The 18,903-nt window shown below is 39.4% G+C and overlaps 1 protein-coding gene across 1 annotated transcript in view; it reads left to right on the forward strand.

Moving 5' to 3' along the window:
* LOC128666729 (gastrula zinc finger protein XlCGF26.1-like) overlaps positions 1 to 18,903 on the forward strand; it is a 74,504-nt gene that overhangs the window by 17,507 nt on the left and 38,094 nt on the right. Inside the window, exon 2 of the mRNA XM_053721479.1 lies at positions 7,710 to 7,836. Within this exon, the coding sequence (XP_053577454.1) occupies positions 7,710 to 7,836 (127 nt within the window). The remainder of the gene's footprint in view (positions 1 to 7,709; positions 7,837 to 18,903) is intronic.

Raw genomic sequence — 18,903 nt, forward strand, 5'->3', positions numbered from 1 at the left:
ACCCTCGTCAGCAGCCAGTTAGACTACGGCAACCAGCTCCACCATCAAACTCCAAAAGAGATTCCAAAGTATCCAGAATGCCTCAGCCAGACTCATCCTTGACATCCCTCTCCAATGCCACATCACCGAACACCTAAGGAACCTTCACTGGCTCCCTATCAACAAGAGAATCACCTTCAAGCTCCTTACCCACGCATTCAAGGCCCTACACAATATCGGACCTGAATACCTCAACCACCGCGTAAATTTCTACACCCCCACCAGACAACTCCGATTGCCGACCAAGCACTCGCAGTCCTCCCCAGCATCAGCAAATCCACAGCGGGCGGAAGATCCTTCTCCCACATGGCAGCAAAAACATGGAACACCCTCCCGCTGCACCTCAGACAATCCACCTCCCTTACAAAGTTCAGAAAGGACCTCAAAACCTGGCACTTCGACTGAATGTCCATCCCCTCCCCCCTTCTCCTATCCCCTTTCCCTTAGTGCCTTGAGACCCTCACGGGTGATTAGTTTGCGCTCTATAAGTACCCAATAGATAGATAGATATGGCATCCGCAGCCTCCAGGGTGGCGGATTGAAAACTAGGTACGCTGTGCCAGAATAGCCGAGAGAGTACCTGTTAAAAGTTTGATAACTGGGGAAAAGTGTCAAATAGAGCCAAATGTTTATTCGGAACATCTGTAATGACGTAAGCATCGATCTGCGTCGGATTGAGACCGGCAGATCATATGTTACGTCACAAATTTCAAAATTTGGCGGTCTGTAGGCTTTGATAACTAGGTCGGATCAAGCTCGCAACAATTACGCTGCGGAATTCCGGTGTATTTGCGGTTCACAGCTTGATAGAAAGGCCCATACTCATGTTTAACATGAAAATACTCAGAACCATATATGGAACATTATAGTTATTAAAACTAGGAGATTAAAAGTGTATACAAATAGGCATTTGATAAAAATATATATAAGAATCTGTATTTACTGTTAGCAGTATTGATGGTGAGACTGAATTTCTGTTTATTTTTTGCCACCAATAGTTAAAAAATGGTATTGCAACCAAAAAGGTATTTGACTGCTCAGGGAGACATTTCCCAAATAGCCTATGAGATGTTTAGATCCGAGGGCCAATCAGGGACAAGCTCCATTAAGGGCCTATCAAAGGGACAAGTTTTAGTAAGGGCGTACCCAAAACATTCACCAATGATTACAAAATAGATTTGAGGTGATCACTTGATAAACTCATGTAAGAGAAAGGAAAGGGGTCTTTGCTGCTGAATTTTGACTGAACTGGATAACCTTGCTGCCTTTGAACACAGTCTTTACAAAGAAAGACTGGGCCTAACTTTTCTTATCCATATTGCAATACCTCTCTTATTTATGAGGTGAACTGGGTTTATTTGAAAAAGCTGAAACACTCATCTGGTTTATTTTGTGATGCATATGGTTGATCTATATTTTATATTTAATAGATTTTAACAAATATATTCTAAAGCTATAATTAGATTGCAGCCGGTAATTTAAAGAGCATATTTGGTATTTTAAGTTTATATCCATAGTCCTGTGTAAGTTAGAACCAGTCACATTAATGCTAAATAATTTTATTTGCTAGAAAAGAATTTGTATTTTATATTTATAAATCAGTTTTACTATTGTGAAATTTCATATAAATTGGTTATTGTAGTTACATTTTTCTGGTGTATTAAGTTATTTGTAGCTATTGTGATATATTTTAAAATTTGCTTTATTGTGGCTAAACAAGAGGTTATTTCAGCTCAGATTAATTGGCATATAAATTGGCTTTTAAGTATCTTGTTATATTAATAAAGCAAAATGTCACAGTTCCAGTGTAAGAATAGGCAGGGAGAGATTCTGAAAGTTAAAAGTACAATTTATTTATACTTGCATTAAAATAGTGATACAGGCACAGCAAACTGACAGACACCTCACGGGCAGTTCATCAGAGCCTAGGATTGAGTGTTTCAAACAGCTGTTAAATCAGGGATAAGCTGTAACATGAACCAATCACAGTATACGGTCAAACATATTAACCATTAAGTTACCCTATCCCAAGATTAGCAGACATAAGTAAACACCTTGATAATAGCACACATTTCGAAAACACCACTCAATTAAAATAACACAAAAATGTTAAAAGTTCATGTGAAATAGAATATATACGGAACCCTTAGAAAAAATACGCTACATTGTATATAGCTAAGTTGCACTCGTTCATTTATTTGCAAAATAATAGCTTTTTCAATATAAAAGTTGAATGCAATTATGTGTCAAAATAAGCACTTGCGAAAATAATTTAGAGCGTAACCAACTTTAGACAATACAATGCGCTACACTACATCTGAGTAATTTTTTATAAAACAGAATTAAATGGCAATATTTATATTATGCTAAGAAAGTATAGTAACACTAAACAGGCTCCTGAAGAGCATATTTATCTGGATCTCCATATCTACTAAATGACACAAACCCTTATCTGTCAATATATAGTTTGATATCGCTAATCTTATTGATCCCCAATGGACAACCTGTTCTGAGTGTATAGATCCAATAAATTTCTCTCTTGCTGAGAGTTTTATACCTATCTCCACCCCTCAACCCTAACTTAACCTGTTCTATGCCCTGAAACCTAAAAAAGTCAAACTTATTGGTATGATTGAAAAAATGTTTGGCAACTGGTGTTTTAGGTTCATCAGCCTCTTAAGATAGTAGGTGTTCTCTGATCCTATCTTTGAGACCCCTGGAGGTGAGCCCTACATATTGAAAATTACAAAATTTGCATGTAATAAGGTAAACAATAAAGGTGGAATTGCAATTGATACGCTCACGGGTTTTATAAGTCAACCCTGTATTGCTGGATGTAAAAGTATCACCAGCACATGCATATTCACAACTCTTACAGGGTCTTCCCCCACATTTGTAAAAACCCACCTTGCCAGTCAGCCAAGAATCTGTCCCTTTATTTTTAATACTAGATTTGGAACTAAAGTTCTTACTGATCTTATCTCCAATGGTATCTGATCTGCAGGAAATGAAATTACAATTCCTAGAGATTGGTTTAAGATCCTCATCTCTCTCTAAAAGTCTCTTTCTGATGATGTTACAAATATCACTATATTGCATGCTATACTTGGTGATGAAATTTAAGCTTCTCTGTTCAGATATCCTTTTTTTAGAATTATGTACCTTATCTCTCAACAATATTTCTCTGTCAAAGCCTGATACCAAGGAGGACAAGTGATTCAATTCCCACTGATCATAATCTCTCTCTAGAAGACGTATAGTTAGATCATTAGCATGCTTTCAATAATCATCCATATTGGTACAATTTTGCCTCAACCTGATATACTGACCCTTAGGTATACCTTTCTTCAGGTGGTTAGGGTGTAAAGAATCAGCTCGTAAGATAGTATTCCCTGAAATTTCTTTCCTGAAGACCTCAGTCTTCCAAATACAGTATATTGGTAGTTGAGGCACTGAAAGTGAATCTAATATTGACAGCATTATCATTCAAATATTTTACAAAAGTAGCTAGTTCACCGTCAGTGCCCCCCCACACAACAAGAATATCATCTATGTACCAGGAATATAGTTTGATATTATTCTTGAAACCATTTTCATCACCAAAATTTTTTCAAATCTCAAAATCTGCAAGAAACAAATTTGCGTAAGCGGGGGCAAATTTTGCCCCCATCGCAGTCCCACTTAGCTGCAGAAAAAATTCTCCATTGAAAACAAAATAGTTTTGATTAAGCAAAAATGTGATGGCCTGTAAAACAAATTCCACAAGTTTAACATCATAGTCTGAATATCTTTCTAGCATTCTTTTTACAGACCAAATACCTAACTCATGGGGGATACAAGAGTACAATGATACTGCGTCTATAGTCGCAAAAGTATAGCCCTCTCTCCATTGAAAATTTTGTATTAATCTGAGTAGGTGTTTGGTGTCCCTAAGAAAGCCATGCAAAGACTGCACTATGGGTTGAAGCTGTGCATCGTCCCATTCTCCCAACCTTTCCCCCAGGGAGCCAATAGCTGAAATAATAGGTCTCCCTGGGGGATTGGTTAGGGACTTATGTACCTTAGGTAGATATTTAAATACAGGTAAAAAAAAAAAATTACTTAGATGTAGTGTAGCGCATTGTATTGTCTAAAGTTGGTTACGCTCTAAATTATTTTTGCAAGTGCTTATTTTGACACATAATTGCATTTTATATTGAAAAAGCTATTATTTTGCAAATAAATGAACGAGTGCAACTTAGCTATATACAATGTAGCGTTTTTTTTCTAAGGGTTCCGTATGTATTCTATTTCACATGAGCTTTTAACATTTTTGTGTTATTTTAATTGAGTGGTGTTTTCGAAATGTGTGCTATTATCAAGGAGTTTACTTATGTCTGCTGGTCTTGGGATAGGGTAACTTAATGGTTAATATGTTTGTTTGACCGTATACTGTGATTGGTTAATGTTACAGCTTATCCCTGATTTAACAGCTGTTTGAAACACTCAATCCTAGGCTCTGATGAACTGCCCGTGAGGCAGGAAACGCGTCAGCCGTGGTGTCTGTCAGTTTGCTGTGCCTGTATCACTATTTTAATGCATGTATAAATAAATTGTACTTTTAACTTTCAGAATCTCTCCCTGCCTATTCTTACACTGGAACTGTGACATTTTGCTTTATTTGTATCTTGGAATCAATGGGTTTTGGAGAGCCCTAGCAGCTCCGGAGTTCAAAGCAGCTTTCACCTGTATTACTTAACAGGTGTTATACAGGGGCTGCACGCTGTAAGCAATACCGACACTTTACTTTCTGCATTGCAAGGAACACGCTAGCTACAGTGATTGAAATAGCGTGAAAGAGACGTTTCTTTTCGAGTTGTGTTGCTTTCTACAGGTGTGGTAAGTCCTCTGTTATTGTTTATTTGGAATGTTCACGTATACATATTTGACTTGGTGATATCCGCTACAGTGGGATTCCTGTTTGGAGTTGTTTTCACCAAGGAAACGTTTATTTGCATTACTGTCCATATACACTGCTAACAAACCACCAATAAGTTTTTTGACATTATTTATCTTGTTATATTGTTTAACTAAGCACTGTTAAGTTAGCAGTCCATATTCTGGTATTTTATTGTGGTATTTTTAATGCGATTCATTGTGAGTAAGGTTAATTGTAAGGATATATTGTTCTGATCTGTGGTATAGAATATTGTAACGGAATAAGCGTGTATAATTAATTCATAATCTAGTTTCTACATAAATATAATTCAATGTGTATATAAAGCGAACTAATCTAAGAATTTAGGAATAAATATTAATTCCAATTGTTTCGTATATACATTTTAATTGGAGGTTATTGTAACGATAATAATAAATAATTTATAATTTTGTAACCTCATATACACCCACACTATTAAAACTTTGTTCTCAATATAATGCACAGTATTATTATTATCATTCATTTGTATAGCGCCGCAAAATTCTGTAGCGCTGGGTACAGTGATAGTTGTATACAATGACAAGGATTTGTGATAAAATACAAAACATATCAAAACTAAATAAATCTAGTACAGGAGGAAGAGGGCCCTGCTCCGGAGAGATCACAGTCTATAGGTTTAGGGTGCAGAGACATAAGGTTGGGGTAGCTTGTTACATTGGTTGTATTTGCAGCAGTGAGTCAGGCAGTTCATGTACATGTATTAGTTTGGTTCGGATGCGGGATGGAGGAGAGATGGTACGCCTCTCTGAATAGGTGGATTTTCAAGGAGCATCTGAAGCTATACAAGGTTGGAGACAGTCTTATGGAGCTGGGTAGAGAGTTCAAGAGGATAGGGGCAGCACGTGCAAAGTCTTGGAGATGGGAGTGGGACGTAGAGATAACAGGAGTGGAGAGACGTAGGTCAGAGGTTGATCGAAGAGGACGGGATGGGGAATATTTGGAGATGAGAGGAAATATAGTTGGGAGTTACACTGTTGAGTGCTTTGTAAGTTAGGGTTAATACTTTAAATTGTATTCTGGAGTGTATGAGGAGCCAGTGTAGAGACTGGCAGAGCGGAGTAGCTGATGTAGATCGGCGACTTAGGTGGATGAGTCTAGCAGAAGCATTCATAATAGATTGGAGGGAGGAGAGGCTGTGTTTTGGAAGGTCATTTAGGAGTAGATTGCAATAATCAATGCGTGACAAAATGATGGAATGAATTAGTATTTTTGTAGTATTTTGAGTAAGGAAGGGACGAATTCTGGAAATGTTGCGCAGGTGTGAACGGCAAGATTTAGTAAGCGCTTGTATATGTGGGTTGAATGTGAGCTCTGAGTTTAGTGTGACCCCAAGACAGCGGACCTGGGGTGATGTGTTGAGAATAGAGTCTCCAACCGTCAGAGAAATGTCAGGTGTTGGATGTCTCGAAGAGGAGGGAGTAAGAAGCAGCTCAGGTTTGGACAGATTGAGTTGGAGGTAGTGTGAAGACATCCAATAGGAAATTGCAGAGAGGCAGTATATTATATCTGCCATATATCAGTTATATATATATATGAGCACTGGGTTTGTTCCTTTACACAACACAGCAAGAAAAAAAAGTTCTGTACCAGCTAGAAATGCACCTCCAGTGCGTAAATATATCACACAAAGCGATCACCAAATGGGACAAACCCACCCCTAAGGTGCAGATGCAAACGGAAAAAGAAGGTATTACCGCGATCCTCAATGCACGCGGAGTTATACTCCTTCCTTCCCTGCATTGACAGTAGAGCTGGATACCTCTACCTTTATGTCGCCTGGGTTATATCGGACTGTAGCGTTCTCACCTCTCTTGGCGTCTTCCTTCAGCGTATCCCTCTGTTCTCATCGCGGTCCTTAGCAGATGACGTCATCAGGGGTTAATGAATCGCGCTTTAGAAATCCAATCACAGAGCAGCAACAACAAGGCTGTCGGCAACCTGGACAGGCTGGTTACGATAACAAGCAAGAACAATGGAGAGTCCAGTTCCGTAAAAAGTCAAAACTTTATTGGACAACCTTAAAACATCCAAATGGAAGAAACAACAGCATACAAAGTTCAGAGAAGCGTTTACCTGGTGAACGCTTCTCTGAACTTTGCTGTTGTTTCTTCCATTTGGATGTTTAAACGTTGGCCAATAAAGTTTTGACTTTTTACGGAACCGGACTCTCCATTCTTCTTGCTTTCTACAACACACACACAGTACAACGCCAGGGGGAGTGAGCACACTGACTCTATGGTCTGTTCATGGTCACTGGCTGAGCTCTGGGTTTATTCATGGCCTTTATACAACACACACACACACCATAACCCCAGGGGGAGTGAGCACACTGACCATATGGTCTGTTCATGGTCACTGGCTGAGCTCTTGGTTTGTTCATGACCTTTATACAACATACACACAGCACAACCCCAGGGGGAGTGAGCACACTGACCTTATGGACTGTTCATGGTCACTGGTAAAGCTCTGGGTTAGTTAATGGCCTTTATACAACACACAGCACAACCCCAGGGGGGGGAGTGAGCACACTGACCATATGGGATGTTCATTGTCACTGACTGAGTTTTGGGTTTATTCATGGCCTTTATACAACACACATGTTCATGGTCATTGTCACAGGCAGTGTAGTCTGTGTGGTTTACACTGAGTTAAATCCGGTTTTAATGGTTTGATTTATTTTTTACATTTTAAGGAACCAATGGAGTTTGATGAAGTTGCAGTTTATTTCACGGACGAGGAGTGGGGCTGTTTAACTGAAGAACAAAAAGAGCTTTATATGGATGTGATGATGGAGAATTACCAGACCCTCAGGTCTCTAGGTAATAATTTATATAACTCTACTGGGAATGGGACAAAGACTCATATAAGTGACACATAATCTTGTGTTAAACACATATAAATGACACATAATCTAGTGTTAAACACATATAAGTGACACATAATCTTGTGTTAAACACATATTAGTGACACATAATCTAGTTTTAAACACATATAAGTGACACATAATCTAGTTTTAAACACATATAAGTGATACCTAATCTAGTGTTAAACACATATAAATGACACATAATCTTGTATTAAACACATATAAGTGACACCCAATCTAGTGTTAAACACATATAAGTGACACCCAATCTAGTGTTAAACACAAAAGTGACACATAATCTTGTGTTAAACACATATAAGTGACACATAATCTTGTGTTAAACACACATAAGTGACACATAATCTTGTGTTAAACACATATAAATGACACATAATCTTGTGTTAAACACATATAAGTGACACATAATCTTGTGTTAAACACATATAAGTGACACATAATCTTGTGTTAAACACATATAAGTGACACATAATCTTGTGTTAAACACATATAAGTGACACATAATCTTGTGTTAAACACATATAAGTGACATATAATCTTGTGTTAAACATATATAAGTGACACCTAATCTTGTGTTAAACAGCATTAGACCTGGTTTTGTGTTATTTTCTGCTTCTGAATAAAACTCATCCTTAAGATTAGGGTTTGTCAGATCATGGGAACCAGGGAGCCCTTTGCTGTATATCTGATTATTGATTTATTTTCAATATATGTACATACAAACACACTTCCCTTGCAACTAAAGATATAGGGCTACATTACAAGTGTTTGCACTTTTTTTTCTTTTCGCTAGCGCTCAAAAGTAAACTTTTACCATTGGCGTGTTTGCGTTCGTACTACAAGTCGAAAGTATATTGTTTGTGTGAGAGCGAAACTTGATGTGCACTAACTTCAGGACTTCGGATATCAAAATTGTGTTGTTAACTTCTTATCCTCATAGACCTAACACTTATCGCTCATGCACTAACCCAACGCAGCATTAGACCTACAGCGCTAAACCCAAAGGGAGTTATTTATATTTTACATTCCTATGTTCTTCACATAGAGGAAAGTGTTTTAATGTTCAAAAGATTTTTATTGGGTATACATATTTTCATATATTGACATCCATACAATAACAAATGATTAAACAATTGGTGAATATCTGACAGATGGATTCTTTATATTATGAAAGGTATCATTCTACCCAAGGAATTTTATGTTTTATCGAGAGTACCCATTAAGAGAGTTGAGGAAGTGCTATGAGTATTTCATAGCTAGAGCATAAGAAAGAGAGATAAGAACAGAGAAAGAAGGGAGAGAGGGGGAAGGGTAAAGGGATGGTGGGGGAGTTTTGAGATTATTATCTTCATGCTGTGGTGTGTGCGGTATGGCACCTTCCACTTATATCTGTTTATCCAGGACACAACCACTAATATAGGGAATGAGGTAACTATATCCCTACGAAAGATTTTGCTATATTAGAAATTCCCTGTTCCCAGATAAAGTACATATCTAAGTAGAAATCCTGTTTACCTGATAGGCAATAACATTGCTTTTCTAACGTTAGGACGTGGTTCGTTTCAGTTAGCCACATCGAGTGTGTAGGTGTTGTTTGAGATTTCCATAGTCTAGGTATTAATCTTTTGGCACTAGATAGCATTATCTGAAGTAGTTTTATGTGATACCGACATTGGAGTTGTGGGAGGATATTGAGGAGAACAATTTTCGGACTAAGAGAAAGATCTGAGCTTAAAATTACGTTGATACTATTTTCCAGGTTTTTCCAGAATTCGGATAGGAGCGGGCACTCCCACCAAATATGAATCATGGTGCCTATGTCTCCACATCGTCTCCAGCACGCAGCAGAGGCTGTTGGAAATATATTCCGGAGTCTCTGTGGTGTCAAGTACCAGCGGGACATTATTTTGTAGTTCGTTTCTGCTATAAGTAAGGAGGTAGAAGACGAGTGGGTGGCTTTAAAACCAGCCCTCCACTCCTCGTCTAGAACAACCCCTGGGATTTCAGTGTTCCATTTCTGGATGTATGACGGTTTTTGGGTAGGAAAGGATCCTCTAAGCAATTTGTAAGATATGGAAAGGGATCTTTTCTGGATGTCAGGACTTGTGCAAAGTCGCTCGAATATTGTCATTGGTCTGAGAATATTTAACTTATGTTCGCTATTATAAAGTGCATGTCGGGTCTGGAAGTAAACATACCAGAGGTGGAAGGGTTGGCCTAATTCAGTAATTAGTTCCGCTCTGTCCTTCAGTGTTCCTGAACTCAACAGGAGGTGAATGGGCAGGTTCTGTAAGTGTGGTAAGGCATTTATGTGAGTAAAAGGAGGTTGTTGAAAGAACAGCTGGTTGCCTAGTAAAGGGGATAGAGGAGAGACAGAGGTGGAAATGTCTTTATGGTGTTTGAGTATATTGTCCCATATATCAAGAGTAGACTTGTAGGTCTGTGGGTTTTAGGGAGCCATGCAATGTCTCTCATAGATGTGATTTTTAGTAGGGAGCATTCAACTTGTTTCCATACAGATAGGTTGTCAGGTCTAGACCAGGAGAGTACCCTAGCCAGGTGGGCAGCTTTGTAGTAGTTCGGAAGACTCTGGATATTGAGTCCACCATCTTCCTTAGTTAGGTGCAGAGTGTTTTGTGGGACTCTAGATTTTTTGTAGGACCATATGAAGGAGGAGAGTATTCTCTGTTGTGTCTGGAGGTATGAGGTAGGGAGAGCTAGTGGGAGTGTCTGGAAGAGGTAGAGGTATTTTGGGATGATCATCATCTTGATAGTATTAACACTCCCCAACCAGGATAGGTGACCCTGTCTATGCCAACCTTCGAGGAGAGTTTGTATTGTGTGTTGGAGACATAGATAATTAAACTGAAAGAGCTCTTGTTGAGTGCTAGGAAGAATAAGACCTAAGTATTTAAGTTTGTCTTTTAGAATAAATTTAGTCTGATTTTTTATAAAGTCTAGGTCTCGGGGGTTTGCGTTCAGCGCCAGTATGCCCGACTTCTCCATATTAATGGAAAAATCAGATACTTGACCATATGTTTCAAGGGTATGAACCAAGGCAGGGAGTGATGTAGTTGGGGATTGGAGTGTAAAGATCACGTCATCCGCAAATAACAAGCATTTTTGGTTAATATGTGAGTATTGTATTCCATTAATTTCAGGATTGTCTCTAATTTTTATAGCCAATATTTCCATCACAATGGAAACAGTAATGGGGATAGTGGGCAGCCCTGTCATGTCCCATTTGTTATGGGGAAGGTTTGTGAGGTGGTGCCATTGATCCGCACCCTTGCTTGGGGATTGGAGTATAAGGCCTGTATCCGAGTTTTAAAAATCAAAGAGAAGCCGAACCTCGACAGGGTCTCCCACATAAAGTGCCAGTTGACCCTGTCAAAGGCCTTCTCCGCATCTGTTGACAGGAGAATAAGGGGCGTCTTATCCTCATATGAGGATTGTAAAGTGTGCAGAACTCTAATCGTATTATCTTTAGCTTCCCTCCCCCTGACAAACCCAACCTGGTCCGGGTGTATTAGGTTCGGTAAGATATCGTTCATGCGATTGGCAAGAATTTTCGCATAAATCTTCATGTCGATATTTAAGAGAGATATGGGGCGATAGCTGTTTGGCTGGTCAGGTGGCTTGTCGGGTTTCGGTATAACTGTTATAAGAGCTTCAAGGAGGGATTGGGAAAAGGTTTCGCCTTTGTCTATGGAAGTATAAAGGGTATGCAATGGTAGGCTAAGTTGACTTTGAAGCAATTGAAAAAATTTAGCAGTTAGGCCATCCGGGCCAGGAGACTTGCCGGCTGGGAGGGCTTTAATAGTGAGGCTGACTTCTTGGGGTGTTATAGGGGAGTCGAGGATTTGTATTTCTGTTTCTGAGAGTTTTGGGGTTTCTAGGGTATTAAGATATGTTTCTATGTCGTCTAGTCTTTTTTGAGATATGTGGGGGTCAAGGTTGTATAGTTTGGAGTAATAGGAGACAAAGGTATTGGCTATCTCCTCATTTTTGCTTACTGAAATTCCTGATGTGTGTTTGATAGATCTAATAAAAGCATGGGCCCTCTGTTTTTTGAGTGACCTTGCTAAAAGACGACCTGCTTTGTTATTTTCAGAATAGAACTTGGCTTTAGAGGTGAGCGCCCGCAAGTGTGCTTTTGCAGTCAGGTATTTGTTAAGGTCTTCCCTTGCTGAGGATAGATCTGAGAGTTTGTGAACGGAGGAGGGATCAGCCTTATGGGCCGCATCTGCTTTAGTTAGGTTCTCTGTCAGGAGAGTGAATTGGGCGGAATTTAATTTCCGAATGTTGGCGGTGTGTTTGGTTAAGTATCCTCTAATGTAGCATTTATATGCTTCCCAGTTATTGATAGTGGATGTGTCCTCTGGCTTATTTATCTGAAAGTATTCTTTAGTCGCCCTAGTTAAGTCCTCTATTGTTTCTGGATTCGCGAGAACAGAGTCATGAAGTCTCCAGTGAAAAGATTTTGCGGGTTTGGAGGGCCACCTAAATGTAGATAAAACCATACTATGGTCTGACCAGGGCGTATGTAAGATGTTGGAGTGTGTTAGGTCTGTAAGGAGTGACTGGTCACACATTAAATAGTCTAGGCGTGAATACGTGTGTTTAGGATGTGAAAAAAACGTGAAGTCCCTTCGTGTGGGGTGGACTATCCTCCATGTGTCAAAAAGTGAAATAGAGTGTAGTGTGGTGCAGATTGTTTTCCTCATTTTATTGCTGAAATATGAGGTACCTTGTGAATTATCTAGAGTTGGTGTCATTGTAAAATTGAAGTCACCACCTAGTAAAACTGGGCCCTTGGAAACGTCAAGAATTTTATTGAGGACAAATCTGAAAAAGGAAGGTGTGGGTCTATTTGGAGCATATATGTTGACCACTGTCATGGGTCGGCCGTAACAAAGGCCAATCAGGATCAATAGTCTGCCATCTGAATCCGAATATTTCTGTAAGAGTTCAAATGGAACCCCTTTCCTGATAGAGATGCCAACCCCATTTTTCCTGCTAGGGCCTGAGCTGAGGAAATGTCTGTCGTAGTATCGTGTATCAAGTCTAGGTTCATTTCGTTTTTTAAAGTGGGTTTCTTGAGTCATAATAATGTCTATATTCTTCTTATGGAAGTCATAGAATGCTATAGATCTTTTTTCTGCAGATAGGAACCCTTTCACATTTTGGCTAGCTACAGTCAGTGTGTTCATGATTAATGTTAACGTCTGGAGAGGGGGCTCTGCAGAGTTATTGTTTTTGTGTCAGAGATGTGCGGGCAATGCTATTTAATTCAGCGTTCTTGGGGGGAGTGGGAGGCGTGGATAGAGGGATTAGGTGAGGCAAGAGGGGCAAGGGTAGAGAGAGTAAGGAGAAAGAAGTAGAAAGTGGAAAGTGTGTGACGGACCAAATTACACTGGTGCCGGCAGACACTTAGGAAGGAACGTTCAAGGATTAAAGAACGTTTGCAAAGAAAAACAGATTATAATGAATATAATTAGTAATTAACAGGGATAGGTACAGTTGGGGCATTGTAACAAGCCGGGTGCTTGTCAAGGAATGTGTTTTGTTTTACAGCTTTGTTTGCAAGAACAGTGAAACATAAATTGCAAGAAGTATCATACCTTATCGAATGTGGATCTAACAGCTAAAACCTTAACGTAGTAAAGAACATGTTAGGTAGGTTAATATAACAATAAATAGTTGAATGAACATTTTTCATCTTTAGTTATGAGCTAAAAAAAGGTGGTAACATAACGGAAACTATGAACATTGCATTACATTATATCTAATACTGAGTCTAACTGGAGGTGTTAGGACGATGTGTTTGGAGGCCTATTATCTCAATTCCCTGTAATAAATACATGCATGAAGATTAAGGTCTCTCCTGTCTCAGAACAAAAATTGAACTTGGTAACTAGTAAATATAATTATGCAATTCAAATTCTAGCTTAATAATAAAGTTAAGGGGAACCTAGCATCCCATGGGGATGTTTAAACTGATTCTAAGCTAGGCTGGCCAAAAAAGGGCTTGTTAAAACATTGGCAATAATCATTGTAGCAATCAGTATACTAGTCTAGTACAATAACCAATAACTTGCCGCTATGTCCTGAGTCTTCAGAAATGTCTCACAGTTAGGTAGGGGGTTTCCAGCATGGAGCAAAACCTCCCTTTCAAGTGAGTTTTACCAATCAATGGGCATTGGTAAGTATACAGCTAAAGAGATGAGCAGAATTCACCCAGGTTGTTGTAAGTCCTCTTCTGCTGGGATTATCTGTCTCCTTTTGGGTTGACTAGTTTGCGTGTCCGGTAGTGGTCGTCTCTGGGACTTTGGTGTTAGTTGCTCTGGAGGGGGCTTCTTTGTATGTTGTTCGTTTCCTGTAGGTGGGGTTGAGATGCCCATTGCTGAGCAAAACCTTTCTATGTCAGCCGTTATTTTACAGTCATATCTATTCCCACTCTTTGTAGCTATTATTGAGGTAGGGAATCCCCATCTATAGGGGATTTGGAGTTGCCTCAAATGGGAGGTCAGATTCGAAAAGTCTCTTCTTTGTTGTAGAGTCCTTACTGATAGGTCTTGGAATATCTGTATGCGGATATTTTGAAAGATCACGGCTTGTTGGTTTCGAGCCAATTTATAAATCTCCTCTCGTTGTTGATAGTTTTGAAAACGGACAATAATGTCTCTTGGTGGGGCATCAGCCGCCGGTTTTGGTCGGAGCGCCCTATGCGCTCTGTCTAGAATTAAGTTTGGTTGGTCTCCTTCAAAGGAGTTTGCCATCTGAGCAAAAAGACCTTGTAGGAAAGCTGAAATTTCGTTAGATTGTACGGACTCTGGGATGCCCCTAAACCGCAGGTTGTTACGTCTGGTGCGATTTTCGAGGTAATCTATTTTATCTTCCAGATCTATCGAGTGTTGCTGTTGTTTTTTAACTTTGGAAGATAGGTCTGCCATTTTCTGAGATAGAACGTACTCATGCTCCTCTAGAGAGTCTACTCTGCGGCCCAGGTCACATATTTCTTTCTTGAGGTCTGCACACTCAGATTTTATACACAATTTGACTTGGTCAATCAGGTCTTCCATAGCTTTAAAAGTGATGGGAGAGTCTTTTCTGGCAGCGGGGATTGCAGAAGAGTGACTGCTGGATGCATCTGAGTCCTCTTCCAAGTCTTCTGCGTTATGCAGCAATACAGGGGGGGGATCTTCTTTATGTTTAAGTTTTCCCGCTTGTCTGAAAAAATCATTCACCCCATCCTGAGGTTTTTGAGACGTTTTTTGGTGTTTATCATGTTTGGGCCCTTTTCTTTGTGACATTTTTGTTGGATCCTTGGGTGAACTTGGTTTGCTCTGAAGTACCCCACTCTCCAGGGAAGTTGCTCACACTGAGCGATGTCGGGAAAAGGGAAGAGGATATGACCCGCTGTTATTACAAGCAGCGGGAAATGGGTAGAGAGTGAAGTAGTAATGTGTCTCCTCAAAAAGCAGATACCAAATGGGAGTAATATGTCTCTTCCGTTTAGAGGTGAGGCCTTTTAATGAGGTGTATAGAATTACAGTCACATAAATACAACTTCTGATGTGAACAAACAGAAACACCACATGCTCGTTTCTTCTTTTGTTAATATTATGCACAGTGGGCTCCCAGTGCTTATGTTCGTATGTCTGAAGCAGTGTGTCAGATATTGTTTTAATGGTTTGTTGCGCTTTAGATGGGATTTAGTTATCCTTATATTCACAATATATGACCAACGGTCTGAGTCTGAAGCGCACCGGAGCGGAGCCCCGGCCCTCCGGTGCGTAAGTGATGAGGCAGTTGGGTTTTTATCTTTTCCCTAAGAGCGCTGCTTTCGCTAAAAATCTGGATTCCCTCTTGCTTAATGGGGTTTTTATCACCCACGTGGCTGTCTATAGTATGTATAGGAGGGTCACACTCACCGATGCGGGGCTCCGATATGTAGATCAGTAGATGTCCGAATATGCGAGGTTAGCCTGCACACTGGTGGATTGAGTTGTTTGCGGGGTCAGTTCTCACTGCAGCAGACAAAGTCCTCTGTGTAGCTTAGGCAGCGCTATTAGTTTAGGCGCTGCGATGCATCTCAGTAGGCCCGGCACACCGTTAGTTGTTTGCTCGTCGTTCAGGCAGTGGGAAGGTTGCCAGACACAAAGAAGGGTATATTCGTGCTCCGTAGATATTCATGAGCACATTCATGTGAACAACAGTTCTTGGCGATTTAGTCAGGATATGATTATTGCTCTTTGCACCCGGCTTGCTTCAAGAGCTTTATTAGGTAGCGGCCATCTTGGTCGGCCGTTCGCTCCGCCTCTCCAGAGGAAAGTGTTTTGTTTATTATTAAATATAAATTTCTATATATATATGATTTTTTGTAAACTATATATCTATATGACTATATACAGATACAAATATATATATATACATATATACATAATACAGAAAATGCTAATAGCAAGTGTATAAGATAAGAGTAACTCGGTGAAATGAAAGTTTCAAAAGCACTGATATGCCTCAATAATCGTGACTTCTGAGAGTATTAATCGGTATGGTATCAGTTCCCAAGTATAAAGGTGAGTCCTTTAAGTAGATTAGGTCCTCAGTGGTGTCAGTTCAATGAAAGGCATAATCTTGTACCATAAGGTGCCAGATATATAGTGTCCAAAAAGTCCCCAAGGCAAACAAAGTGAGACAGTACTTATCTTATCTCCGCTTTCGGGAATTGGTGCAGGAAGTAACAAACGGTAAGTTGTGTCCAATCGTAAAGACCTCTCAATCTTCGACCAGCCTCTGTATGTGGCAGCTGCTGACAACTTCCGCAGGCGATGAAGCCCCCCAGTCCCGTCGGCAGGAAATGGCCACACGGTGCTCACACGTCCATCTTCAGTGAGTGTTCCACCCACTCTGACGTCAGAGCCACAGCGCTAAAGGTGGGCGCCAGGTGATGAGGTCAATTGGGAAAAGTAAAATGCACCAATCATCTGCAGGCAGGGCTTAAGTCTACGGTATGCTATAACCGGTATCCCATCCACTATATATAGTAAAAGATTTCCCAAGGGAAAGGTAGCAAAGAACCAGAGACAAAAAACTTTGTATGCTTGTATTTATTCAGCAAAGTTGCCAAGTATCTGGTAGATAGACAAAACGACACCTGACGCGTTTCGCGCATGCGCACATGTGCTTCATCAGAGGCTGAAGACTCAAAGTACAAGGAGACCTATATACGGACAGCAGCCAATCGCCTAATCATGAGGACTGTTCATACAATACTAAATTCTGATGACGAAGTTTAGGTGACCAATAAGGAAAGGCTGCTGGTGCGTGCATGGGTCTATAAATCATATACAAATAAATAAATAAATAGATACAGGATTATGAGCAAAATATGTAAAATATATAAAGGACATGTGTAAGTATATATATATATATATATATATATGTAAATCCAAAATTTAAAGCAATCAAAAACATGGTTCTTGGTTTCTCTACAATGTTAAAGCAGTTGAACAAATGAAAATGACATCTCACCAGAAAAAAGAAGAAATATAATATGTAGATGCTCTAACTATTAGAAACAATAGTAATGTTGCGATTGACAAATGCATAAAAAAAACTAAAATTAAAGAGAGACTCAAATGTTAAAAAGGTGGTTAAAAAAACGTAACTCCAATAGCTAGAATAACTAACTCAAAAACTTATAATAAATGTAAAAGTAAATAATAAAGTATAAAAAGAAAACAAAATATGAGCTAAAAATTCATACATATATATTAAGCAAACACTAATGACACAGAGAAAGAGGATCAATAAATAGTCTCAAGCGTTTATAAGAAATGGTTAATTCTAGCTAATGCTAATTAGGGTAAAATTTTGGCAATATTAACGTAAAGTATCTACATAATAATTGTCCAAAAATGTCTCAGGGAGGAAGAAATGTTATTCCTTCATTCCAATTGGATATATTCCAATGGGCATCTGTTTCTAAAAATTATCTGTATCTTAATTGTGATGTCCCTGGTCCTACAATATCTACCCTTGAGAAACCAAAAATTCTTAAGTGTTGTAACTATGACGCTAAGCTGACTAATATAGATCCTCAAGTGCTCATAATAATCATAACATCATAAAAAAAGGAAATTTATGCTTACCTGATAAATTGATTTATTTTACGATACAACAAGTCCACGGATTTCATCCTTACTTGTGGGATATTATCCTCCTGCTAACAGGAAGTGGCAATGAGCACCACAGCAGAGCTGTATATATATCTCCTCCCTTCCCCTCCTCCTCCAGTCATTCGACCGAAGGTTTTAGGAAGAGAAAGGAAAAGCTAAAAGGTGCAGAGGTGACTGACGTTGTAAAAATAAAATATAATCTGTCTTAAAATGACAGGGAGGGCCGTACACTTGTCGTATCGTAGAAGAAATCAATTTATCAGGTAAGCATAAATTTCCTTTTCTTCTACAAGATGCAACGAGTCCACGGATTTCATCCTTGTGGGATACAATACCAAAGCTACAGGACACGGATGAAACGGGAGGGACAAGACAGAGACCTAAAAGGAAGGCACCACTGCTTGAAGAACTTTTCTCCCAAAAACAGCCTCAGAAGAAGCAAAAGTATCAAATTTGTAAAATTTGGAAAAAGTATGAAGGGACGACCAAGTCGCAGCCTTACAAATCTGTTCAACAGAAGCATCGTTTTTAAAGGCCCATGTGGAAGCCACAGCCCTAGTAGAATGAGCCGTAGCTTTCTGACCCCTACGCTTTCCAGAACAAACAATGAATAATGAAGATAATTGGCGGAAATCCTTAGTCGACTGTAAGTAAAACTTTAAGGCACAGACCACGTCCAGGTTATGTAACAGACGCTCCTTCTTAGAAGAAGGATTAGGACACAAAGAAGGAACAACAATTTCCTGATTAATATTCTTATTAGAAACAACCTTAGGAAGAAATCCAGAATGAAAGATAAGATAAGGCGAATCACA

Source organism: Bombina bombina, chromosome 7, assembly GCF_027579735.1.
Source record: "Bombina bombina isolate aBomBom1 chromosome 7, aBomBom1.pri, whole genome shotgun sequence".
NCBI lineage: Eukaryota > Metazoa > Chordata > Amphibia > Anura > Bombinatoridae > Bombina > Bombina bombina.